This window comes from Cebus imitator, unplaced genomic scaffold (assembly GCF_001604975.1).
Source record: "Cebus imitator isolate Cc_AM_T3 unplaced genomic scaffold, Cebus_imitator-1.0 Scaffold391, whole genome shotgun sequence".
NCBI classification, from domain to species: Eukaryota; Metazoa; Chordata; class Mammalia; order Primates; family Cebidae; genus Cebus; species Cebus imitator.
Window position 1 is genome coordinate 1,534,893 of NW_016107706.1, and position 19,912 is coordinate 1,554,804.

Genomic DNA, 19,912 nt, shown 5'->3' on the forward strand with positions numbered 1-19,912 from the left:
ACAAGGGGCCAACAGCAGATGTGATGACAACTTTCTGGAAGTTTGAGCAGTGACTGCCTTAGCTGAGTGTGCCTGCAGAGGGAAAGCTGACAAAAGAAAGCAAGGGTAGCCTCTTTTCAAAACCCTGGAAAGTTCTCAGGACCCCAAGCATTGGGTACCTTTGAAAATGGGGAGGAGGCCGGGCGCGGTGGCTCAAGCCTGTAATCCCAGCACTTTGGGAGGCCGAGGCGGGTGGATCACGAGGTCAAGAGATCGAGACCATCCTGGTCAAAATGGTGAAACCCCGTCTCTACTAAAAAATACAAAAAATCAGCTGGGCATGGTGGCACGTGCCTGTAATCTCAGCTACTTAGGAGGCTGAGGCAGGAGAATTGCCTGAACCCAGGAGGCGGAGGTTGCGGTGAGCCGAGATCGCGCCATTGCACTCCAGCCTGGGTAACAAGAGCGAAACTCCGACTCAAAAAAAAAAAAAAAAAAAGAAAATGGGGAGGAAGAATGAGGTTAAAAACAGGAGAGCTAGTAAACAGTTTGTATTCGCAGCAATTGAGCTGCCAGGCCCTCCCTCACCCAACACAATCTGGCTGCCGATAGTAGAGCATCCTGTCTTATATGTTTAGACAAAGAGTAAAAGAGAAGGCAGGTGCATTGGCTCACGCTTGTAATCCCAGCACTTTGGGAGGCTGAGGCAGGCGGATCACCAGGTCAGGAGTTCAAGACCAGCCTGGTCAAGATGGTGAAATCCTGTCTCTACTAAAAATAGAAAATCAGCTGGGCATGGTGGTACATGCCTGTAATCGCAGCTACTCAGGAGGCTGAGGCAGGATAATCGCTTGAACCTGGGAGGCAGAGGATAAAGTGAGCCAAGATCGCACCGCTGCACTTCAGTCTGGGTGACAGAGCAAGACTCCATCTCAAAAAAAAAAAAAAAAAAAAAAGTGAAAGGGAAGCACGAAGGCATTAGTTCTGTGGTTCACCATCATCCAAGCCGGTGATTCTGCAAATCTCACAGCCCTACCTTCAAAGCTGAGAGAGGTTTCGTCAGCTCTAATCACCATGTCCTCGTTCAAGGTGGGGAGAACTGAGAAGAGGAAGACAGTGGAGCCAGCAGCTCTTGTCCTCTTTACCAGGAAAACAAATGCTCTCTCAGAAACTGCCCTTCCCCAGCAGAGGTTTGCTTCTGCCCCTTGGCCCTCATGGAGTTACGTGGCCACCACTGGGTATAGGAGAAACTGGAAAGGCCAATACTGTGTGCCTCCTACAGCCTTCATGGGGGAGGCAGGCAAGAGAAAGAGGGGCGGGGCTGAATGTGGAGCAGGCAGAGTTTCTTCACAAGTGGGCAGGGTAGATGCTGATGTGGATGCCCAGTATCAGAGGTGTTTTCTCTTGGGCTGGTCGGTGTCTCACTGTGGAAATTCCCCAGCCCCTGCCTAGTGGGAAGTGAACAGGAGACTTAGAGTTCCAGCAGAAGGAGGGACCCGGGGTTCTCAGCAGGCCCCCTTACTTTCGGTAAGGATCCTTGAGCCTACCTCCACTGTGCCAGATGCCCCCCACCTTGAGCTCAGAGATAGCCATCTGCATGAGGGAGGACCAGCCTCTGCCTGGGGGACTGGGTGAGGCCTTTCTGGGTCTGCTGGCCTTTGTGTGGCCTTTCCCCCACCACCCGGCCCCCTGCTCTCAGATCCAGCCTGCATCTCCACCATCTAAGATGCCTCCTGGTCCTGCCTGTTTGTGGATTCTGAGACCCCACTTGCTTCTTTGCCCACCTCAACCCCTGGAATTAGCAGAGTGAAGAAAACAAGAACACAAGACAGTTATTACACTTCCATCCATTTACCTTCTTCGATCTCTAACCTTGAGGAGAATGGATTAATCAGTGCCGTGGAGGCAGAATACAGAACATTCTGAAGCTATCAGAAGGAAAGAACCAGCTGCCTGCACCGCAAGACAGACACAGCCCAAAAGCAGAGCGTTGAGGGAGAAACATAAGGAAAAGAAGGAAATCCAGAACAATACCCATTTATATAAATGAAAAGCACATACACACCAATGGCCATTAACCATAAAAAAAAGTGCTCAATTTCATTAGTCATCAAGGAAATGCCAATTAAAACCAGAATATGAAACCTCTGCACACCCACTGAAGGTGCTAAAATGAAAACGACAGAAGTACTAAGTGTCAGAGGATGCGTGCATTCACTGCTGGTGGAGAGAATGTTGGTGGAACCCCAGTGGAAAACTGGCAATATCTGCTAAAAGTGAACGCACACTATCCTATGACTCAGCAATTCCACCCCCAGGTATGTACCTGGCAGAAATAGGTACGTATGTTCATCAAAATTGATGTACTAGAATGTTCATACATGTGCTACTCATGAACGCCAAACCAGAAACTACCCAAACACCCATCAGCAGTAGAACGGATGAAGTCTGCCCTATGCAGGATTCTGTACAGCAACAAGAATGAATGAACTACAACAAGCAGCCACATATGACTCTCCTGAGCATAAAGCTGATCAAAAGAAGCTAGACACGAAAGAGTTCCTATTATTCAATTCTACTTTAAATAAATACCAAAACCAGGCAAAACTAGCAAGGAGAATGCGATGAGACTGTCGTCGTTAACTCTGGGCGGGTGAAGTGGTGGTGACAGGAGGGCACAAAGAGATCCTCCGTGGTGCTGATAACGTTTGGTTTCTGCGTTGTGCTGTTCTCACCAATGTGTTCAACAACGGAAAGCCCTTTGAAATGAATTTAGGATTTATACACTTTCCCATCATGTAGGTTCATTAGATGTGAAACATAAAAAGAAAAGCTTTGGGCTGTTAGAAGAGAAAATGCATATGCACAGGCAACAATACTACCTGTTTTACAAGGATGTGCACATAAATACCTACTTCAGCTCTCAGAGAGGTGCCTGTATTAAGGAGACGGCAGTAGAGTGATGATAGGGGAAAGAAATACGACGAAAACACAAGAGAGGAGTGATAATATGTTTAACCCAGCTTTGAACGTGAGGCAAAGTAAAGGCAAACCTTGGGCAAAACTTAGGGCCAAATAAAGGCAATATTAGTTTTGAAAAACATTTATCTCTGACAGCTGACTACATGTTCCTCTTACTGCTTTAATTAAATAGGGTTGGCCAGGAGCGGTGGCTCATGCCTGTAACCCTGGCACTTTGGGAGGCTGAGGCAGGTGAATCACAAGGTCAGGAGTTCAAGACCAGCATGGCCAACATGGTGAAACCCCCGTCTCCACTAAAAATACAAAAAATTAGCTGGGCATGGTGGCCTGTAATCCCAGGTACTCAGAGGGCTGAGGCAGGAGAATCGTTTGAACCCAGGAGGCGGAGGTTGCAGTGAGCAGATATCATGCCACTGCACTCCAGCCTGGGCAACAGTGTGAGACTCGATCTTAAAAAACAAACAAACAAACAAAAATTAAATAGGCTCTGGCAAAGAGAAGGGAGAGCCAAGATCTTGGCAAGCTTCTTTGTAGGAAGTGCCTGTCTCCAGACGCCTGTGGCCCTTCTCTGCATTCTGAGGCCTCTCTTGAACCTCAGGTGTGCTTTTATGGGTGAACCTCTACAGGGTCAGAGCTCTGGTTCCTCTTTCCCTGGGTTTCTCTCCCCCTGTTTAAATTTGGGGTGCGTGTAGATTTAACAGGCTCAGCCCACCTCTCCTGCTGGCAACATCCAGTTGCCCAGTACGAAAGGGGAGTGAAAACCCCACTCCTGCTACCTATGGGAGGAGGGGAGGCAGGTCTCCACCCCGACCCCCAGCAGCTCTGTCCTAGCTTTGTCTCCTGCTTGACCCAATGTCCGTTCGCAGTGGCATCTTCATGCTGAGGCCGAAAAGCCCGTGATGGAAGTTCTTAGGGAGGTGGGACCTTCCCGCTGCTGTACTCCCCTCCGGCCTGGTAGGTGTGACTCTGAACGGCGGTCCCGCCGGGGCCGAAACGTTAACGTTGCCTGCACTTCCTCGTCTGGCCGATAGTGGGAGCTGCTGGCCCACCTGAGGCTGGTCGGGCGCTAAAGACTGGCCGCCGACCTGTGTGGGGTCCATCCTCGGTCCCCAGACCCCCCACTCGACTCAGGGCCGGAGGGCCCATATCCTGAACTTTACAGTACTGTGGACCGACTTTCTTCCAGATCCCCTCCTGCAAGCAGAGCAGCCCCTCCATATGTACGTACCTAAGGCGTCCAGCGAAGCCCCATACCCAGGTTGCAAAGGGACGCTGTCCCCCACCCCTTCGTCGCCCCCCCACGTCTCCAAGATCCCCATCACGGAGGGGCAGGTCCCAGCCTCCGGGCTCCCAAACCCATCACCTCTGTGCCCTCTGGGACCCCGGGGCCCATTTGTCTCTCTCAGAGCGGTTCTTGCTTCCGGGAGCCCCGAAAATGTGGCAGGAGAGTGCACTGTCCCTTCCAGTGGCCGCTCTGATCTGTGGGCAAAAGCTGGGAGCCTGTTTCGTTTAAAGCAGAAGTGCGTCCCCGCAGGTTCTGGGCAGGGGCGTGTGAGCAACCGTTTGTCCGTGTCTGTCTCCGTGCGTGTGTGCCTGTGACCGTGTCTGTGTATGAGAGACAGTGGGTGTGTGGCTCCAGGCCTCTGTGTGCGACGAGGTGAAGGTTGTGTGTGGCCCAGGAGGGTGAATATGTGTGTGTCTGTGTGTGTTTGTGTATGTCTGTGTGTGTGTGTGTGTGTACGTGTGTGTGTGTCGGTTGCCTGCTTGCCTCTGGGTCTGGGTGTGTGTGTGGTTCTGTCAGCGTGTGCGTCAGTGTGTTCAGGTAGGTGTGTACCGTTGTGCAGATGTCTGTGCCATATCTGTGTCTCCAGGAAAGTGTGGTTGGAGTGTGTGCGTCTCTGTGTCAGTGTGTCAGTGGATGTGTGTCTAAGTCATGTGGGCGTCTGAGTTTGTCAGCGTGTCTTCCTCAGTGTCAGTGTGTGTCAGTGATGTGTCTGTCTGTGTCTGTGGGTGTGTGGGTGTGTGTGTCTGTCTCAGGGTGCAGGTGTGTGTCTGTGTCAGTGCAGGTATGCCTATGGCAGCGTGTGTCTGTCTCGGCATGAGTGTCAGTGGACACCCGTGTCCACGTGGGTGGGTGGGTGGGTGTCTGCTGTAGCCTTCCCAAGTCAGCAGGTCGTGTGGATGTGTGTGTGTGTGTGTGTGTGTGTGTGTGTGCGCGCGCGCGCGCCAGTGTTTGTCAGTATGTGCCTGTCCGCCTCTGCGTGGGTGGCCATCTGTGGCGAAGCGTCCCCGGGTCGGCGTGTGTGCCCCCCGCGTGTCTGTCTCTCCGCCTCTGCGTGGGTGGCCATCTGTGGCGCTGCGCCCCCGGGTCAGTGTGGGCGTGTGCGCCCCGGCGGGCTGGGCGGGCGCGGGTGTGTCCCCCTCCGAGCGGGCGGAGCGCCACGTGCGGAGCCCCCGGCGCGTCGCTCTGGGGCGGAGCCAGCCCGGTGCCCTGAGCCCCAGGCCCAGCCCAGGCGGGCCCCGCCCCCGGCCCCGCCCCCAGCCCGAGCCCGCGCCGCTCGCCCAACCCGGGAGCCCGGACCGAGCAGCGCAGCCGAGACGGCGGCGGCGCCCGTAGGATGCGGGGATCGCTCCCCCGGGGCCGCTGAGCCCGCGCCCCGTGCCCCGAGCCCCGCGCCGAGCCGAGCAGAGTCCGCGCCGAGCCGCAGCCGCCCACCCCGGGGCCGGGCCGGGGGACCAGCAGGTGAGCTAGCGCCCCCGCGCCCGGCAGCCCCGGCCCGGCAGCCCCGGCCCGGCCGGAGCCCCCTCCGCCTGCCGCCGCCCAACTTTCCTCCCCGAGAGCCGAAGCCTCCAGCCCCTGCGTGCTCCTCTCCTGCCCCGGGTCCTCCCGGCCGCTCCCTCCCCGACCAGTGCCCCAGAGGGCCGGAAGGGGAGAAGGGGCGCAGATCCGCCCGGCTGGAGGGGATCCCCGGGGGAGGCGTCCCTGATCACCGCGCGCCCTCCTTCCCTTCCCTTTCCTTCCGGGTTTCCCGGTGCGCTGTCGAGGGCCGGGGGAGGGGGAGCTGCGGCCCCCGCTTCCCCCATCCCTGGCGCAGGCTCGGGGAGGGTCTGGGATTGGGACCCGGATTCCGGAGACCGGAGACCCCAAGGTCAGAGCGGCGACTGGGCGCGCAGTGAACGTGGTTCCAGAGAGCGTGGGTTGCGGGGGCTGACTGAGCAGGGCTGGATACGAAGGAGGAAGCCAAGCACCCCCTTTCTCTGGGCACAGGGGGAACCGTCTGCTCGGGCTGTCCTCTGTGTGAGACGAGATCTCTGCGCGCTTAGACCATGGAGAGATCTCGGTGCCCTTTGACGCCCTAAAGGGGCCGCATCTCCTCTGTCTGATCTCTACTTCTTGAAAGGGGAGAGATCTCTGCGCGGTGAGATTGGAGAAAGCTCTCTGCCTTCCTCTCTCTCTGAGCCGGTCAGATCCGCGCACCCTGATGGGAGGTGTCTCTCGAACTCCGTTGTTATTTGATCGTCTTTGGTGGCGCCCTGGTAGAAAGTGGAGGTGCCAAGCCTTGTCTGAGAGGCCAAGGGCTGGTCGGAGGCAGAGGTGTGGGGACTGTTAGTGGCAGTGATGAGGGTGGGGGGAAACGATGTTGGGGACAGTAGGCCTGCCTTGCAAACAACTGTTGGAAAGCAGCGCACAGCCAGATCAGGACGCCATGGCTGAGACAGTGCAGGACTCACGCTTGTGGTCCGTAGTGCCTTCAGCCCAGCCCCGGGCCATGGGATCCATCTCCTTTTAATAGCCTGGGCCTACGTTCCATTCCCAGGTGTCTGCTCACCTCCTGCTGAGGCCCCTGGTGTGTTTCCCGGTGAGCCTAGGCGGTATCATCCAGACAGGCACACCACATGACCCCCGCCATGCCATGGCATCCCAAGGCCTCTCCCAGGTTCCTACTATCCTTCAGGATCTGGTGGACCCAGAGCAAAAGAGGCGCCAGCTACTGGAGGCTGAGGCCCTGGCTGCTGCCCTCAACTCCACCTGTTTGACTTCATCTCCACTCAGTTAGAATTGGGCAGGTGCACCTGAGTCGGTGGAAATGAGTGGGAGGGGAAATGAGGGCGGTCAGGCTGCTGTCGCAGGAGCACGGAGAGGGTCAGGTCAGGCGACAGCCAGGGTGTGGAATGCAGATTCTATGTTTCAGTGTCCAGCCCTGTGCTGAAAAGAGCCTCATTAATCTTTTGATCCTGTCACCACCATATTGTGCAAGTGGGGAAACTGAGGCCCAGCGGGGCTCGAGGAATTATTCAATGTCATCTAGAGAATCAGTGGATTGGGAGCACCACTCAGTGTGAAGATACCTTGAGATCTGCTTTCTGTGGGGCAAATAAGCCTAGAATTGACCCAAGAGGATCTGAGCGGAAGAGGAACTGGCCCTGGGGTGCCAAGAGCCAGCATTCAGCCCATTGTGGCATGGGCAGCTGCTGTGCTCCAGGGTGCTCGGCCCCCTCTCTGTGGTGATCAAAGCTCCTCTGGAAAAATTCTAGGATTGACTCACTCAGCATGAAGACTGGGCTCCGAGGACTAGTGGGAAGCACCAGAGACAGCTGGGGCTAGGGGAACAGCGGAGGCTGGTGCCCAGGCAATCCAAGGAGAAGGGAGTCCTGAGGGAGCCAGGGACAGTGGCAAATTGCAGTCCGTGTCCTGTTCAGAGAAGGCTGGCTTCTGCTCGCTCTTGGGAAAATTATTGGAAGGGTGTGCAGTGATAGAAGTGTGTCCCCAGAGCCCACTCACAGGAGAGGTGGTTACCTTTGGCTGGGATAGTCAAGAGTCTTATTCTAACAAAAATAACCTTCCACTGGGTTTTGAAGGGTGAATAGGAGTTTTCCAGGCAAGGACAGTGCAGTCTAGCCGTCAGGACCAGTATGTACAAAAGCACAGAAATGTGAAACAGTGCAATTATTAGTTGAGTGATTCCTTGGGCCCCATGATGTGAGGAAGAGAAGAACGGAGTTCAAGCCAAGGTCACAGTCACGGGGGCGCTTGTGAGCTCTGCTCAGGAATTGGGAATTTATCCTCAGTAATGTTACTAAAAATAGCTAACATTCACTGAGTGCTTTCTGCAGGCCAGGCATGGCACTAAGCGCTTTATAAGGTTAATCTCACTGAATCCTTGCATCAACCCTAGAGGTAGGGACCATCATAATGGCCATTTTGCAGATGGTGAAACTGGGGGTCCAGAAAGGTTAAATAGTTGCACACCGTCACACATTTTCTAAGTAGCAGAACTTGGGTTTAAGCCCAGGTGTCAATATCTGCTATGCACTCTACCACCTCCCCGGCTCAGACCACGGGTACCATCCAAAGTCTTTCCATTGAAGGAGAGGTGACTGGCAGGTTACCACAGGATACAGAATTTGTAGTGTTCCATCTTCCTTCTAAGTGATGTGCTGCCCTCCCATTCCCCACCTCCAACGTCTCACTAAACGAGGTGTGCTGCCCCCAGTCGCGCCATGAGAAGAGGAATGGGCAAGTGAAATTTGGGTTGGCAAGCTTGATGAAGAGCAAAGGAGAAGGGACAGATGTTTCATGGGTCTGATTTGAACCTGTTGTATTTCCGGGGACACATGCTGACATCCAGAAGGTAGTTGGAGGGAAGGGCCCAGGAAGGAAGTGTGTTCAGGATGGAGATCTGGGCTGGAAATGGAAACTTGGAGTCTTCAGCAGAGCTTGGTCATTGGAGGCGTGGCACTGAATTAGATTGCCCAGCGAAAATGCAGACCTGGGGTTCTCAATCCTGGTGACGTCAGCATCACCTGGAAAGCTTTAAATAAAAATACCTCTGCTTAGGCTCCACCCCTAGACATGCTCATTCATTTGGCCCTGGGATGGGACCTGGGCATCAGGAGTTTTGAAAGCACCCAGGTGATCGTAACGTGGTGTAGAGGGTGAGAAGGAAGGAGGTTGAGTCGGGAGCCCAGAAGCATTCCAACAATCAGGGCAGGAGAAGTCTGCAAGAAGGCTGAGAAGGAGCAGCCAGAGAGGTAGGAGGAAAGCCGGGAGTAGGAGGTGCCGCGGAAGGCAGGGAGAGTGCCCTGTTCCCTTCAGCGGAGAGACTTAAGGTGCATTCTCAGAAGTTCATGGATAGATAGAAAAAGAATGAATAATTTAAAAAGAAGTGTCCATTAGATCGAACCACGGTGAGGGTGCTGGTGACCTTGGCAGGAGAAACTCCACTCAGTGCCCGCAGAATGTAGTGCCCAGCACAGACAGGTTCTTGTTGAATGAATGAATGGGTGACTTGGTGGGAATGGAAGCCAGTTTGGAGTGGGTTGAGAAGTGAGCTGGAGGTGAGGACGTGGAAACAGCATGTGTAGACAGCTCTTTCAAAAAGTTTGATGGTTGAAGAGGGAGGAGAGAGATAGAAGGGAGCTGGTGAGGGGTGGGGTCGGGGAGGGCTGTCAGGAGAGCCTGGAGTGGACGCTGTAGGCATACGTGTCCGGGCAGCACATCGCCTGCAGGAGCTTGGGGATGGCCTCTCCCTCAGTGAGGGCTGCAGGTCTGTGCATCAAGATAGTGCCCATGCAGTGTGTAGTGGTTACGATTTGTTCAGGGGGCAGTTAGGGAGGCTGGGTGGGAGGAATAACTCTTTCTGTGAATCTCCGAGATAGAGATTTTAATGGCAGGTACTGTGATTCCTGCTGGGGATGTGGGCAGGAAGGGGAGGGAGCCCTTGCTCTACAGAGAGAAGGGTGTTCTTGATGAGGTTGTCTAGGGCAGGTGTCCAGGGTGATAGGATTGGGAGAAGGAAGCTGGAGTAAAAGTCCTGTGGCTACTAAATACGTGAAGAAGGCAGAGACAGGGGAAAAAACAGGGCCAATGGGTAGTCTGTCAACAGAGGCTGGGCCCCATGGGAAGCAGACCTACTACAGGGCTGGCCAGGGCTGCAGGGGGAGCCTGGGACGGGAGGGCCCCACTGCCTGCTGCCAGCCCAGGCTGCCCTGATGCAGAGGTCTGAGGCAGAGTTTGTGCCTTTGGGCCATGGAAGGTTCTAGAAGGTGTACAAGCTATAAAAATTGCTCTCATGAAATTTATGTGCAAGTGGGGAAAGGCAGACTGGATACCATTAAAGCAATCCATACAGAAGATCATTTGAGATTGGGGCTGGTGCTGTGAAGGAAATACAACAGGGCAGTGTGATGGAGAGGCTCAGGTGACTCTAGACTGACTGGGCAGGGAAAGCCCCTTGAAGGAGGAGACTGAACTGAGACCTGAATAACATGAAAAAACCAAACCTGAGGAGATCTTGGGAAAGAATGTGACAGAAGGAACAGCAGGTGCAAAGGCCCTGAGGCAGGGGCCAGTTCCGTGGGTTAGAGCAGAGGGAACAGGGTGAGGATGGAGAGGTTCTGTGCCTCTATTTCCAACCCGCCCCTTTAGACTGCACAGCTTACACCGCTCACCCTGGGCTGGCAACGGTTCCTGAGGATGAGACTATTTTTAGACATAACTCTCCTCTCTGTGGGCCTAGAACATAACGTGTCTTTTTAAAATGATCAATATGGAATGACACTATTTATAGAGACCCCACGTCAATTCCCAGAGCCTGGGACCCCCAGTGGGGGGCAAGTCCAGGACCAGGCTTTGTGGAGGTAGGCACCACCCCTGGCACAACACAGGCCATCTGACATCAATTCTCTAATGCTCATCTTACCTCCTCTACCCTGCCTGCTGTCACCTGTCTTCCCTGAAGAGCCACAGCCAGGGGCTGGGGAGCTCAGTACCCACAGCTCCCCCAGCAACTGCATTTCCCCCATGGGTACCTGGTGTGCCCCAAGCCCAGCAGAAAATTTACTTGTGATTTTTGAAGCCGGAGTCTGATAGAACAGTTTCTCAACTTCTCTTGTCCATTCCTCACTCTGTTTACTATTCTGGAGGGACAGAAAAGGACAGTGGAAATCCTTAGGACCTCCCAGGTTTGCCTCAGAGGGCCAGGGAGAGATCTGCCCAGCACAGGAAGAATGAAAGGTTGAAGTTAGGGACTGAGATTCCCTGGCGGGAGGTCAGTGTGGTCCAGAGCAGCCAGCGGAGGCTGCCTGGAAGAGGTGGGACTGGAACCCCACCACAGAGGATGCATAGAATTCAGAGAGGTGAGTGCTTTGATCGCATGGCTGGGGCTGTTGTCAGGACAGAATGTTTATGCTCTGAGGCTTCAGTTCTTTCTCTCCTCTTTAGTTTCTTCTCCTGATTAAATCTCCTAGGAGGGCAATGGAAAGTCATGTCCCCACAGGGGTATTAGCAGAGTGGAGGGATGGAGCTGCTCTCACAGCGTCCATGTGGGCCCAGGAGGGTCCCTCGCCCACTCAGAACCCTCTGTCCTCACCAAGGGCTTTCTCTGCCCTCCTAACAGCCCTGGGTAGCTGAGCTGGTGCTGGCTGCCCTATAGGCTCAAGGTCACATGGGGATGTGGACAGAACTCAGACAGGACCTCACCCTTGCGTTGCCCAGGGAGCCCCGTGCTTTCTGGGAAAGGATTTTGAATAGGAGAGAGGCTTCTCCTGGCACCAGGAAAATGGTAAATGCTGTTCTGGTGGGTATTGATTCCTCGAAGGCTGTGCAAGGCAGGAGGCCTGGCTCAAGAGGCCGCTTTCAAAGAGATGGCAGAACAGAGAGGTAATCTGGCCTTAGGCACCAAATCAGCTCTCAGGGTACTCAAGCTACATTAGCCATCCCCCCACACTCAGGCCGGGCTGGGAGGTACCCCAAATGATCTAAGGTGGGGAAAAAAATCAGACCACGCGCAGGACCAGCGCAGCCCAGTCAGTGCACCCGGCCTGGCCATCAAAGCCCCAGCCTCATCGACCTGGGCCAAGCACGGAAAGTGGCCCAGACTAGCCCCTCAGAGCCAAGGTGCCCACCCTCGCCTGCCCAGCTCTCCTGCCTCTGGACATACTCCTGGGAAGAACCCAGTCCCGTGTCCATTCTCTACTGAGCCCAGGGCTCCACCCAAGGGACACCAGCTGGTGTGGGGCACAAGGATGCTGAGGCCAGAGGCCACCCACCATAGCCCCTGTTCCTCATGTGCTGCTCGCAGACATAATCGGAAGAAGGCACGGGAGCTCGGCTGGCCCTTTGCAGCAGCAGCCCCACCACTGTGCTGGGTCAGGTGCAGCACAGACTGCCAGTTAAATAAAGCGACAGCCTGTTGCCAACAAAACTGGAAACCCAAGGAAAGCCCCCACTCACTTGCTGAGCCTGGGTGCCTATTAGATGTCTAATTGCTGAGCTTCTGTTTCAGGAAATGTCTGAGGGAAGGAGAGGAAAAAACTCCCTAAGAACCCCTTGGGGCCTACAGTCCCCAAAGTTAGCTGGACTTCAGGTCCCTTCCAGTCCTCACCTTTTATGATCAAATTAAGGACGTGTCTCCAGGTGGGTGACCTGTGTTCACAAGGGAGCTTAGATCACACTTGCCAACAAATAAAAAGTAAAAATCTCAAACATTGTGTTAAGCAAAAACAGCCTGGCACAAAAGAGCCCATATGGTAGGATTCCATATGCATGAAGTTCTAGAACAGGCAAAACGAGTCCAGGTGATAGAAATCAGAGCAGTTGACTGGAAAGATTAGTGGGGAACTTTCTGGGGCGAGGGGATGTTTACTGTCTTATTGGAGTGGCGCTTACTCAGGTGTCATTTGTCAAAAGTCATCCAACTGTACACCTAAAGCATGTTCTTGTGTTTAAAGTATACCTCCGTGTAAAAGAATATTAAGGAAAAAGGTTACATGTTTCGTTAAACTTCATCATGGACATTTTGTGGCATACATGTAGTATATTGGTGGATTGGCTTATTTCTCTCTGGACACTAAGGGACCCTAGAGGTAGGCCTCCCAGGTTTCTGTCTCCCTTAATGCACACAGTAGGTGCCCTATAAATACCTTGGTTGCCATGCCATCAGTGCACAGTTCCTCTGTGAAGCTTTTTTTCAGCTCAAATATTGAGAAAAATGAGTTGGAAGGAATGGAGCTAGGAAGAGTCTTAGAACTCTTATTAATGTCACGGGCATCTGTGTGCCATGAGGGTGTTTCCTGGGCCACAGATGGGCACCTTTCTGGACTGATTATGTGTGCCATGTGGGTGTACACAGAGATGACCTGGGGTCTGGGGTGGAATGCCCTTGGGTGACTGAGCTGGCTCTCCAACTCTGGGTCTCTGTGGTTTCGGGGTATTAGACCATCCAGGTCCCCACCCTGGAGACCCAGGGCCAGAGGCAGTGCTGCCTTGGCTGACAGCACAGTGCCACTCAGAGTATTCTAGATCCCCTGTGCATGGACCTGGGCATGTGTAAAGGGGCTGACAAGGAAGACTTGGGCCCGGGGGAGGGGGGCCTGTACCCTGTGGAGGGGGTACCTGAACGACCTGGGCTATTTGCAGTTCCCCTGGCCTGGCACCCAGACCCTGATGAACAGTCAATGGGCTGAATGAGCTGCTACCAAGCCCCTGACCCCCATCCTTGCTGTGGGGAAGGGCCATGAAGATAAAAACAGGGCCACCCGTCTTTCAGAGAAAACAGCGGCTACCCCCAAGCCAGTTTGTCCTAGGGAGGTGGGCTAAGTTCAGTGAAAACCGACAGTAAGTTTCAGATCATCCCTCCCACCCAGGCAATTATCTTCACAGTCTCGGCTCCCCGCGGTAGGCCAAAAGGCCCACTCCCCCTCAGCTCCCACCTCTGGAGGGGGACCTGGTCTCAGGGACTCCCATTTCATTTCATCCTTTCCTGGGGAATCACTTCAGCAGAACCGCAGAGCTAAAGTGGGTGGGGTTTTCCTGTCAGCTGAATTAGCCTCGGCTTCAGCCTAAGTGTTGGAATAAATGAGATGCAAATGCATGTAAATGAGGGCATCCCCGGCTTCAGGGTGGGTGTGTTTGCCTCCACCTCGGGGAGGGACGGGGATGATTCTGCAGGACTTACCAAGGTCGCTGGAGGCGGAGATTAAGAGTAGAGGAGGACAGGCTCCTCAGACTCTCCCACCTCCCCCAGAACTGGGCTCCGGACTGGACAGGGTTAATGCCTCTGCAACCTCCAGGGAGCGAGCCAGTGGGGAGCTGGTTAGCGGAGCCCTCGTGCAAGGACAGACCAATGTGCCTTTGATCTGGGAGCTGGGACCTCAAAGCACAGGCCACCAGCACCAGCTGGCACCCCACTGAGCCTTTGTCCAAGCGGTTAGTCAGGGAGAGCCGAGACTATGCAGATAATTGCCTGGGCGGGAGGGACGGTCTGAAACTTACTGTGGAGCCCTCCCACTTCCATCCCCCACCATCCCAACCTGTGGCTTGAGGCTCCACAACCACCCACAGCTGCTGCCGGCAACCAGGGTGGCCACTTTCTGGTCTGTGGAGGGCATCACTCTTTACTCCTTCCCTGCAGCACCCCCACCAGCCCTATCCCACCCACCACCTATCTCCCCCAGAGACTAGCCTGACATTCAGCCCCAAAGCAGGTAGAATTCTTTTTTTTTTTTTTTTTTTTTTTTTTGGAGACAGAGGCTCACTCTGTCGCCCAGGCTGGAGTACAGCGCAGTGGCGCGATCTCGGCTCACTGCAGCCTCTGCCTCCTAGGTTCAGGCGATTCTTCTCAGCCTCCCGAGTAGGTGGGATTAGAGTTGCCCGTCCCCACACCTGGCTAATGTTTTGTATTTTTAGTAGAGACCCCGTTTCACCATGTTGGCTAGGCTGGTCTGGAACTCCTGACCTCAGGTGATCCACCCGCCCTGGCCTCCCAAAGTGCTGGGATTACAGGTGTGAGCCACTGCGCTTGGCCTCAGGTAGACTTCTTTAAAGGCTTAGGGCCTGGTAGCCGGAACTCCATGTCAGTGCCATCCAATAGAAATATAGTATGAGTCACCAATGCAAGCCACATATGTAATTTTAAATGTTCTGATAGCCATATTTTTTAAGCTAAAAAAAAGTTAAATTAACTTGAACACATTTAATCCAGTATGATATTATCAACTTAAATATTATCTGTTCGACTTGTAATCGATACTAAAAATTATTAATGAAATAGTCAACATTCCTCACTCTACAAAGCCTGCACAATGGATGCGACTGCACAGCCGCACAGCTTGGTCGGCAATGGCCACATCCCAAGCACTTGGTCGCCACATGTGGTGAATGAGTGGCCGCGCTGCCTCGGACAGCGCTTGAGCTGGAGAGAAAAGCTGCTGGGGAATCGGTTCTGTCAGGCAGACTGCTGCCTCTGGGCACGGGCAGAAGTCGACTAGGTCTCCCTGGGAGCGTCTGGGCTGCATAGACAGAGAACCAGGCTCAGATGAGGCCGACAGGGCTGACTCTCAGCCTTGAAGTGGGGTCACAGACACACTCAGCCCAGGCAGGTGGGCCATAGGTAAGCCGTGAGCCTTTCCCCCACTCTCTGCACACAGAGGTAGGGGACAATGCAGTGCCATGGGTGGGTTCACAGGCGCGGCCTCAGACAGACTGGAGCTGATTTCATCTCTCCTAGAGTTAGATTTCCCTTCTGTACAATGAGGATAATAACCCCTGTCTTCCTTGGATTGCTGCAATGATGAAGTAAGGTGATCCGTTGACAGCGCTAAGTGCAGTGCGGGGCACAGAGTGAGCATGTGATGCTGCTGGGGCAGCCCTTGGGCCAGTGCCTGGGGCTGGAGAAACTGAGGTCTAGAAAGGGGACCAAGTCCCAGCGTGAGTGTGTGTCCAGGCAGCAGGAAGGGTAATCACGCACTCACTCATTCTTTCATTCCTTCATTCACCAGTCCCTGCTTTGAGAGACCAGAACAGACGCCCAGGGGAGACACAGGCGTGCAGGGAAGCTACTCCATCCTGTGCTGAGGTAGGGATGGGAATTCAAGTGTGCCAGGAATACAGAGAGGAGAGAAAGAGCCAGCCCAGGCAGGGAGGGCTGCTGTGGGCAGCAAGGAGGCCTTCTGAGCTGGATCTCCCATAAGAACAATAATAATAACAGCAAAAACCATAACAGCAACTGAATTCATTTGGCACTTTCTGTGCGCCAAGCATATGCAAATACCAATACATTTATGCTTCACAGCAGCGCTGTGAGATAGATATTATTATTAACCCCATTTTACAGATGGGAAAACTGAGGTAGAGAAACATCAATCAATTAATCTGCCCACAGACACAAGACAAATGCGTGGCCAGGGCCCAGATTTACTCCGGTAGCTGGCTTCCCAGCACAGCCCTACCTCCTTATCCCTAGGAACATGAAATCTTCAAGAGGGTGAGGCGGGAGGCCAGAGTGGGAGGCAGAGATGGGTACAAGGCCTGGTTCTCTGGCTCAGGGCATTTCCTCGTTGCCAATGTTGCGAGTCTGGATGTATTTCCTTGCCAGCCACCATGGACTCTCTTTGCTGGCGACTTCCTCTTCCCCGCATTATCCCCTGTTGATTTGGGATCCATCGCTTTGGGAAGACAAGTATTCTGTGTAGTCATTGTCAGGACCATGTGCACAATGGATGCTGATTAAATGGTCACTGGATCATTCAGTTAATAAGATGGGTCTGTGAGGTGTTGACGTGTGACATGTTCTCAAGGAAGGTCATGCAGTTGCCTTGCAAGCAGGACTAGAAGTTCTGATGGGGGCTCTAGGTGAGGAAGCCCAGAGAGCGAGGTTCCTAGCTGTCATCTCCACATTTTTTGGGGGCCTGTGGGTGACTGGGGTGAAGTTACAGCCTGTCAAGCTGCCCCTACTCCCGTTCTCCTGTTCCTGGTTCTGGCAGTCTGGAAGCACCCCCTTGTCTTTGTAGGATGTCCTGTCAGGCAGGGTAGAGAGGAGGGGCCCATGCTCGTCTGTGGAGTGTGATCAGGGTGTGGGCAGGAAGTCCTGGCACCCTGACCTCCACCTTTAGGGGACACCCACATCCTCTCCCTGAGCCTCTTCTTTAGCACTGAGGAGCAGGCAGAAGGGGAGTGCCCTGTGGCCGGGCAAAGCTGCACTGCGTTCTGGGGTTGGTGGGACTGCAAGCCCTAGGTGCTATGTGCTGCAGCCTGAGGTCACCCCAACTGCAGGGCAGGAGAGAGGAGCTCAGAGCAGAGGAAGCCCACAGAGATTTTCTAGGAAGCCTGGGAACCACTTCCACACAATGCTTTGCATAAATTTACATGGCAAAGAATATTCTTTGCATGCTGTGTTCCAGAGGCTCTGATTCCAAGGCGACCAAAATGCCAGACGTGACTCAGGAGGTTGAAGTGTGCCTGCCTTTGGGATCAGGGAGGGGAGTAAGTAGGGAGGGGCTGCAAGGAGAGGGGAGACTCCCGGGGTGACCAGCCACCCTGATTTGTCCGGGACTGGGGGGTGTCCCAAGATGCAGAAATTTTAGTGCCAAAATGAGGAAAGTCCTGTGTAAACTGGGACAAGTAGTTCACCGCACACCACCTCCCACCTCAGACAGTGCCTACAGCTGCACTCTACCTGCCTGGCTGTTGTGTCCGTGTCATAGCAGTGTAAGCATTGCTGACTGAGTACCAGCTGTGTGCCTTTGCCTTCAGAAAACCCTCCTTCAAGAAAGCCAGTTGTGAAAACAGTGCAGGGGGGTCTAGTTTCTGGTGTGAACAGTGAATGTTCTCCTTGTGCAGCATCTCTGCCTTGATGTGAATACGCATGCTACAGGACCTGTCCGTAACCAGCAGAGGCCAGGAAGGGGCCAGAGCTGAGCAAGGGGGAAAGGGGGAAGGAGCCAGTGCGGGTGGGTGGGCAGTCAAGGGAGGTGCCCTGGAGGAGGTGGAGTGGAGAGGAGGTGACTCTGGCATTGCTCAGGGCACACAGAGTGTTGGAGAATGTCTAAATCTAGGAGCAGGGTCTGCATGTGTGGGAGAGAAGGAAAGAGGGAGGCACTGCCATGGTCCAAGCAGGGGCAAGGAGGCCTGTCCCAGGGCAGTGACGTTGGGTGAGGGTGGAGAACTTATGGCCAGTGCCAGAAGAAAGGGTGCCAGGAAGAGCCAGTCTGGAAAGGAGGATTGAGAGCCTGCTCCCATCGTGAGCTCTCAGGAGCCTTCCGGATCCAGGGACAGATGCATCTAGTTCCAGAGGCTGATGAAATGGGGCAGGATGGAGTTGGGGAGGGGGGGCAGGCTCTAGAGTGAAGCCCAAAGGACAGGGAAACCTGGCCCAGGAAGCGTGGATAGCTGGAAGGAGAGGCCCCAGCCTGATGAGCTGCGGTAGGACTGGTGCAGATGGAGAAGCTGATGGAGATGGAGCAGCTGTCCTGCGGGGGGAGAATCATGAGGTGCTGGCATCTAGGGGACCAGTGACTGTGGGCTTACAGTCAAGCCAGGTCCAGCCTCCCCAAACACTGGGGCAATGTGAGACCGAGACCAGGGTCCCCTGCTCACCTATTTTCCCCTACAACCTTCCACAGTGAGGGGCTGGGTTCCTCTGAAATCTGGAGGCCTGACATCCTAGACCTGAGGGGTGTGGCTGAACCTGCACCCAGAACATCCTCAGACCACCCCTGAGCCCTCCCGACCCTGGCAGCAGCGGAAACCCTGCAGCCGGGGCTCAGCCAGGCTTGGCCACAGCAGGGCGTGGGCCCTGAGCTGCTAAAGGAAGGGCAGGGCCAGAGCCAGGTGCAGGTGGCGGGAGAACAAGGGAGAAAGCAGATCCCACCCGCCCACCAGGAGCCGCCTGTGGGGCCCAGGGACAAAAGGCACTCTTCATGGGTTTACTTTGGAACATGAGGCTGCCCGGGTGCTGCAGCAGAGAACTTCATCTAGAATCTGGTTTCAGCAGCTCGCCTGGGCAGACCATCCCATCCCAGCCAGGGCCCTGAGGAAGTGGATGCTCTGTAGAGGCCAGCTGGGGCAGGTTCCTTCTTAGGACCTAGTGCCTCACCACCAGGCCTTGGATGGAGAACACTGCGGAGGGTACGGAAATGCTTGGACACAGGACATCGGCCCCCCTGGTCCTCGTCCATCCCATAGGCCACTGCAGGGCTCAGAGTGGCGTTTCTCAAGTCCAAGGGCGAGGCAGACTGGGCTCCCAGTCCATACCCAGAAAGGACACAAAGTCCAAGTAAGTCCAAGCTGGAGGCCAGGGGAAGAGCATTCTAGAATCCCAGAGAGGACGGGGAGGCGCGTCTCATCCTTCCTCACGTTACAGATGAGGAGCTGAGGCGAGCAGGAGGGGACCCAGTGTCAGCACCTGAGCCCGGACCAAGCAGGGTCTTAGCTTCTCTCCACCAGCGAGTGAAGCCCATCTCAGAAGCACATATTCGGAGACAAAATAAAACACATAAGATTAAAAAGGAAACCAACTGTATTGAAATACAGCTCGGAACACAAAAAACAACTTTTGATAGTGTAATATATGTCTTTATTCATGTTTTAAATTTTAAGATCCAGCAGCAAAGCTAAGTGCTGTAATTTTGAAGTCGTGATGAGTATTAATGTGATTTGAGAGGCCAGGCAGCAACCGTAACACGACAGGGAAACATCTGCAGTTTCTTTTGGTCACAATTTCTGCTTTGTTGCCTACATTCATAATTGAAGGAAATGCTAAATTTGAATTAGAGGTTAATGAGAAGGAGATGCGATTTCTTCCCTGAATTTTTCCACCACCCCTTCACGGAGTCTGTTAAGAAGGGCCCCTGAACTATTAATACATAGACAGGCAAAAATAATCTATGCCATTAGCAGCGAGGAGAGTGGTTCCCTTGGCAAAGGAGGGTATTTAGTGACTGGAGGGCAGCCTAAGTCTAAGAGACTGGGAGCGTTTGATCTCTTTGTCTGGGTGCTGGTTACCAGGTGTATTCCATTTGTGGAAATTCATCCAACTGTACATTTATGTGTGCCTAACTGCATGAATCCTTTATCTCATAAAAATTAAAAACACCTTTGCTAGAACAGACATACGTGCAGGTGTAAGCTTGCACCCACACACACGCTCCCTCTCTCTCTCTCCCTCTCTCT

The 19,912-nt window shown here is 54.0% G+C and overlaps 2 protein-coding genes across 10 annotated transcripts in view; both read left to right on the top strand.

Moving 5' to 3' along the window:
- The window catches only part of SCN10A (sodium voltage-gated channel alpha subunit 10), a 145,457-nt gene extending 140,897 nt beyond the window's left edge, over window positions 1-4,560 (top strand). Inside the window, exons 31-32 of the mRNA XM_017508374.2 lie at window positions 3,828-3,915; window positions 4,034-4,560. Coding sequence (XP_017363863.2) covers window positions 3,828-3,915; window positions 4,034-4,560 — 615 coding nt within the window. The remainder of the gene's footprint in view (window positions 1-3,827; window positions 3,916-4,033) is intronic.
- Window positions 4,561-5,543: 983 nt separating this feature from the next.
- SCN5A (sodium voltage-gated channel alpha subunit 5) overlaps window positions 5,544-19,912 on the top strand; it is a 101,337-nt gene continuing 86,968 nt past the window's right edge. For 6 of the 9 annotated variants that reach the window (XM_017508378.2, XM_017508383.2, XM_017508381.2 and 3 more), the window contains exon 1: window positions 5,544-5,704. The gene's annotated coding sequence lies outside the window, so the exon portion shown is untranslated. Of the gene's footprint in view, window positions 5,705-9,431; window positions 9,510-19,912 lie in introns of those variants that run through there. The other 3 variants (XM_017508382.2, XM_017508384.2, XM_037731320.1) reach the window with 2 other exon arrangements.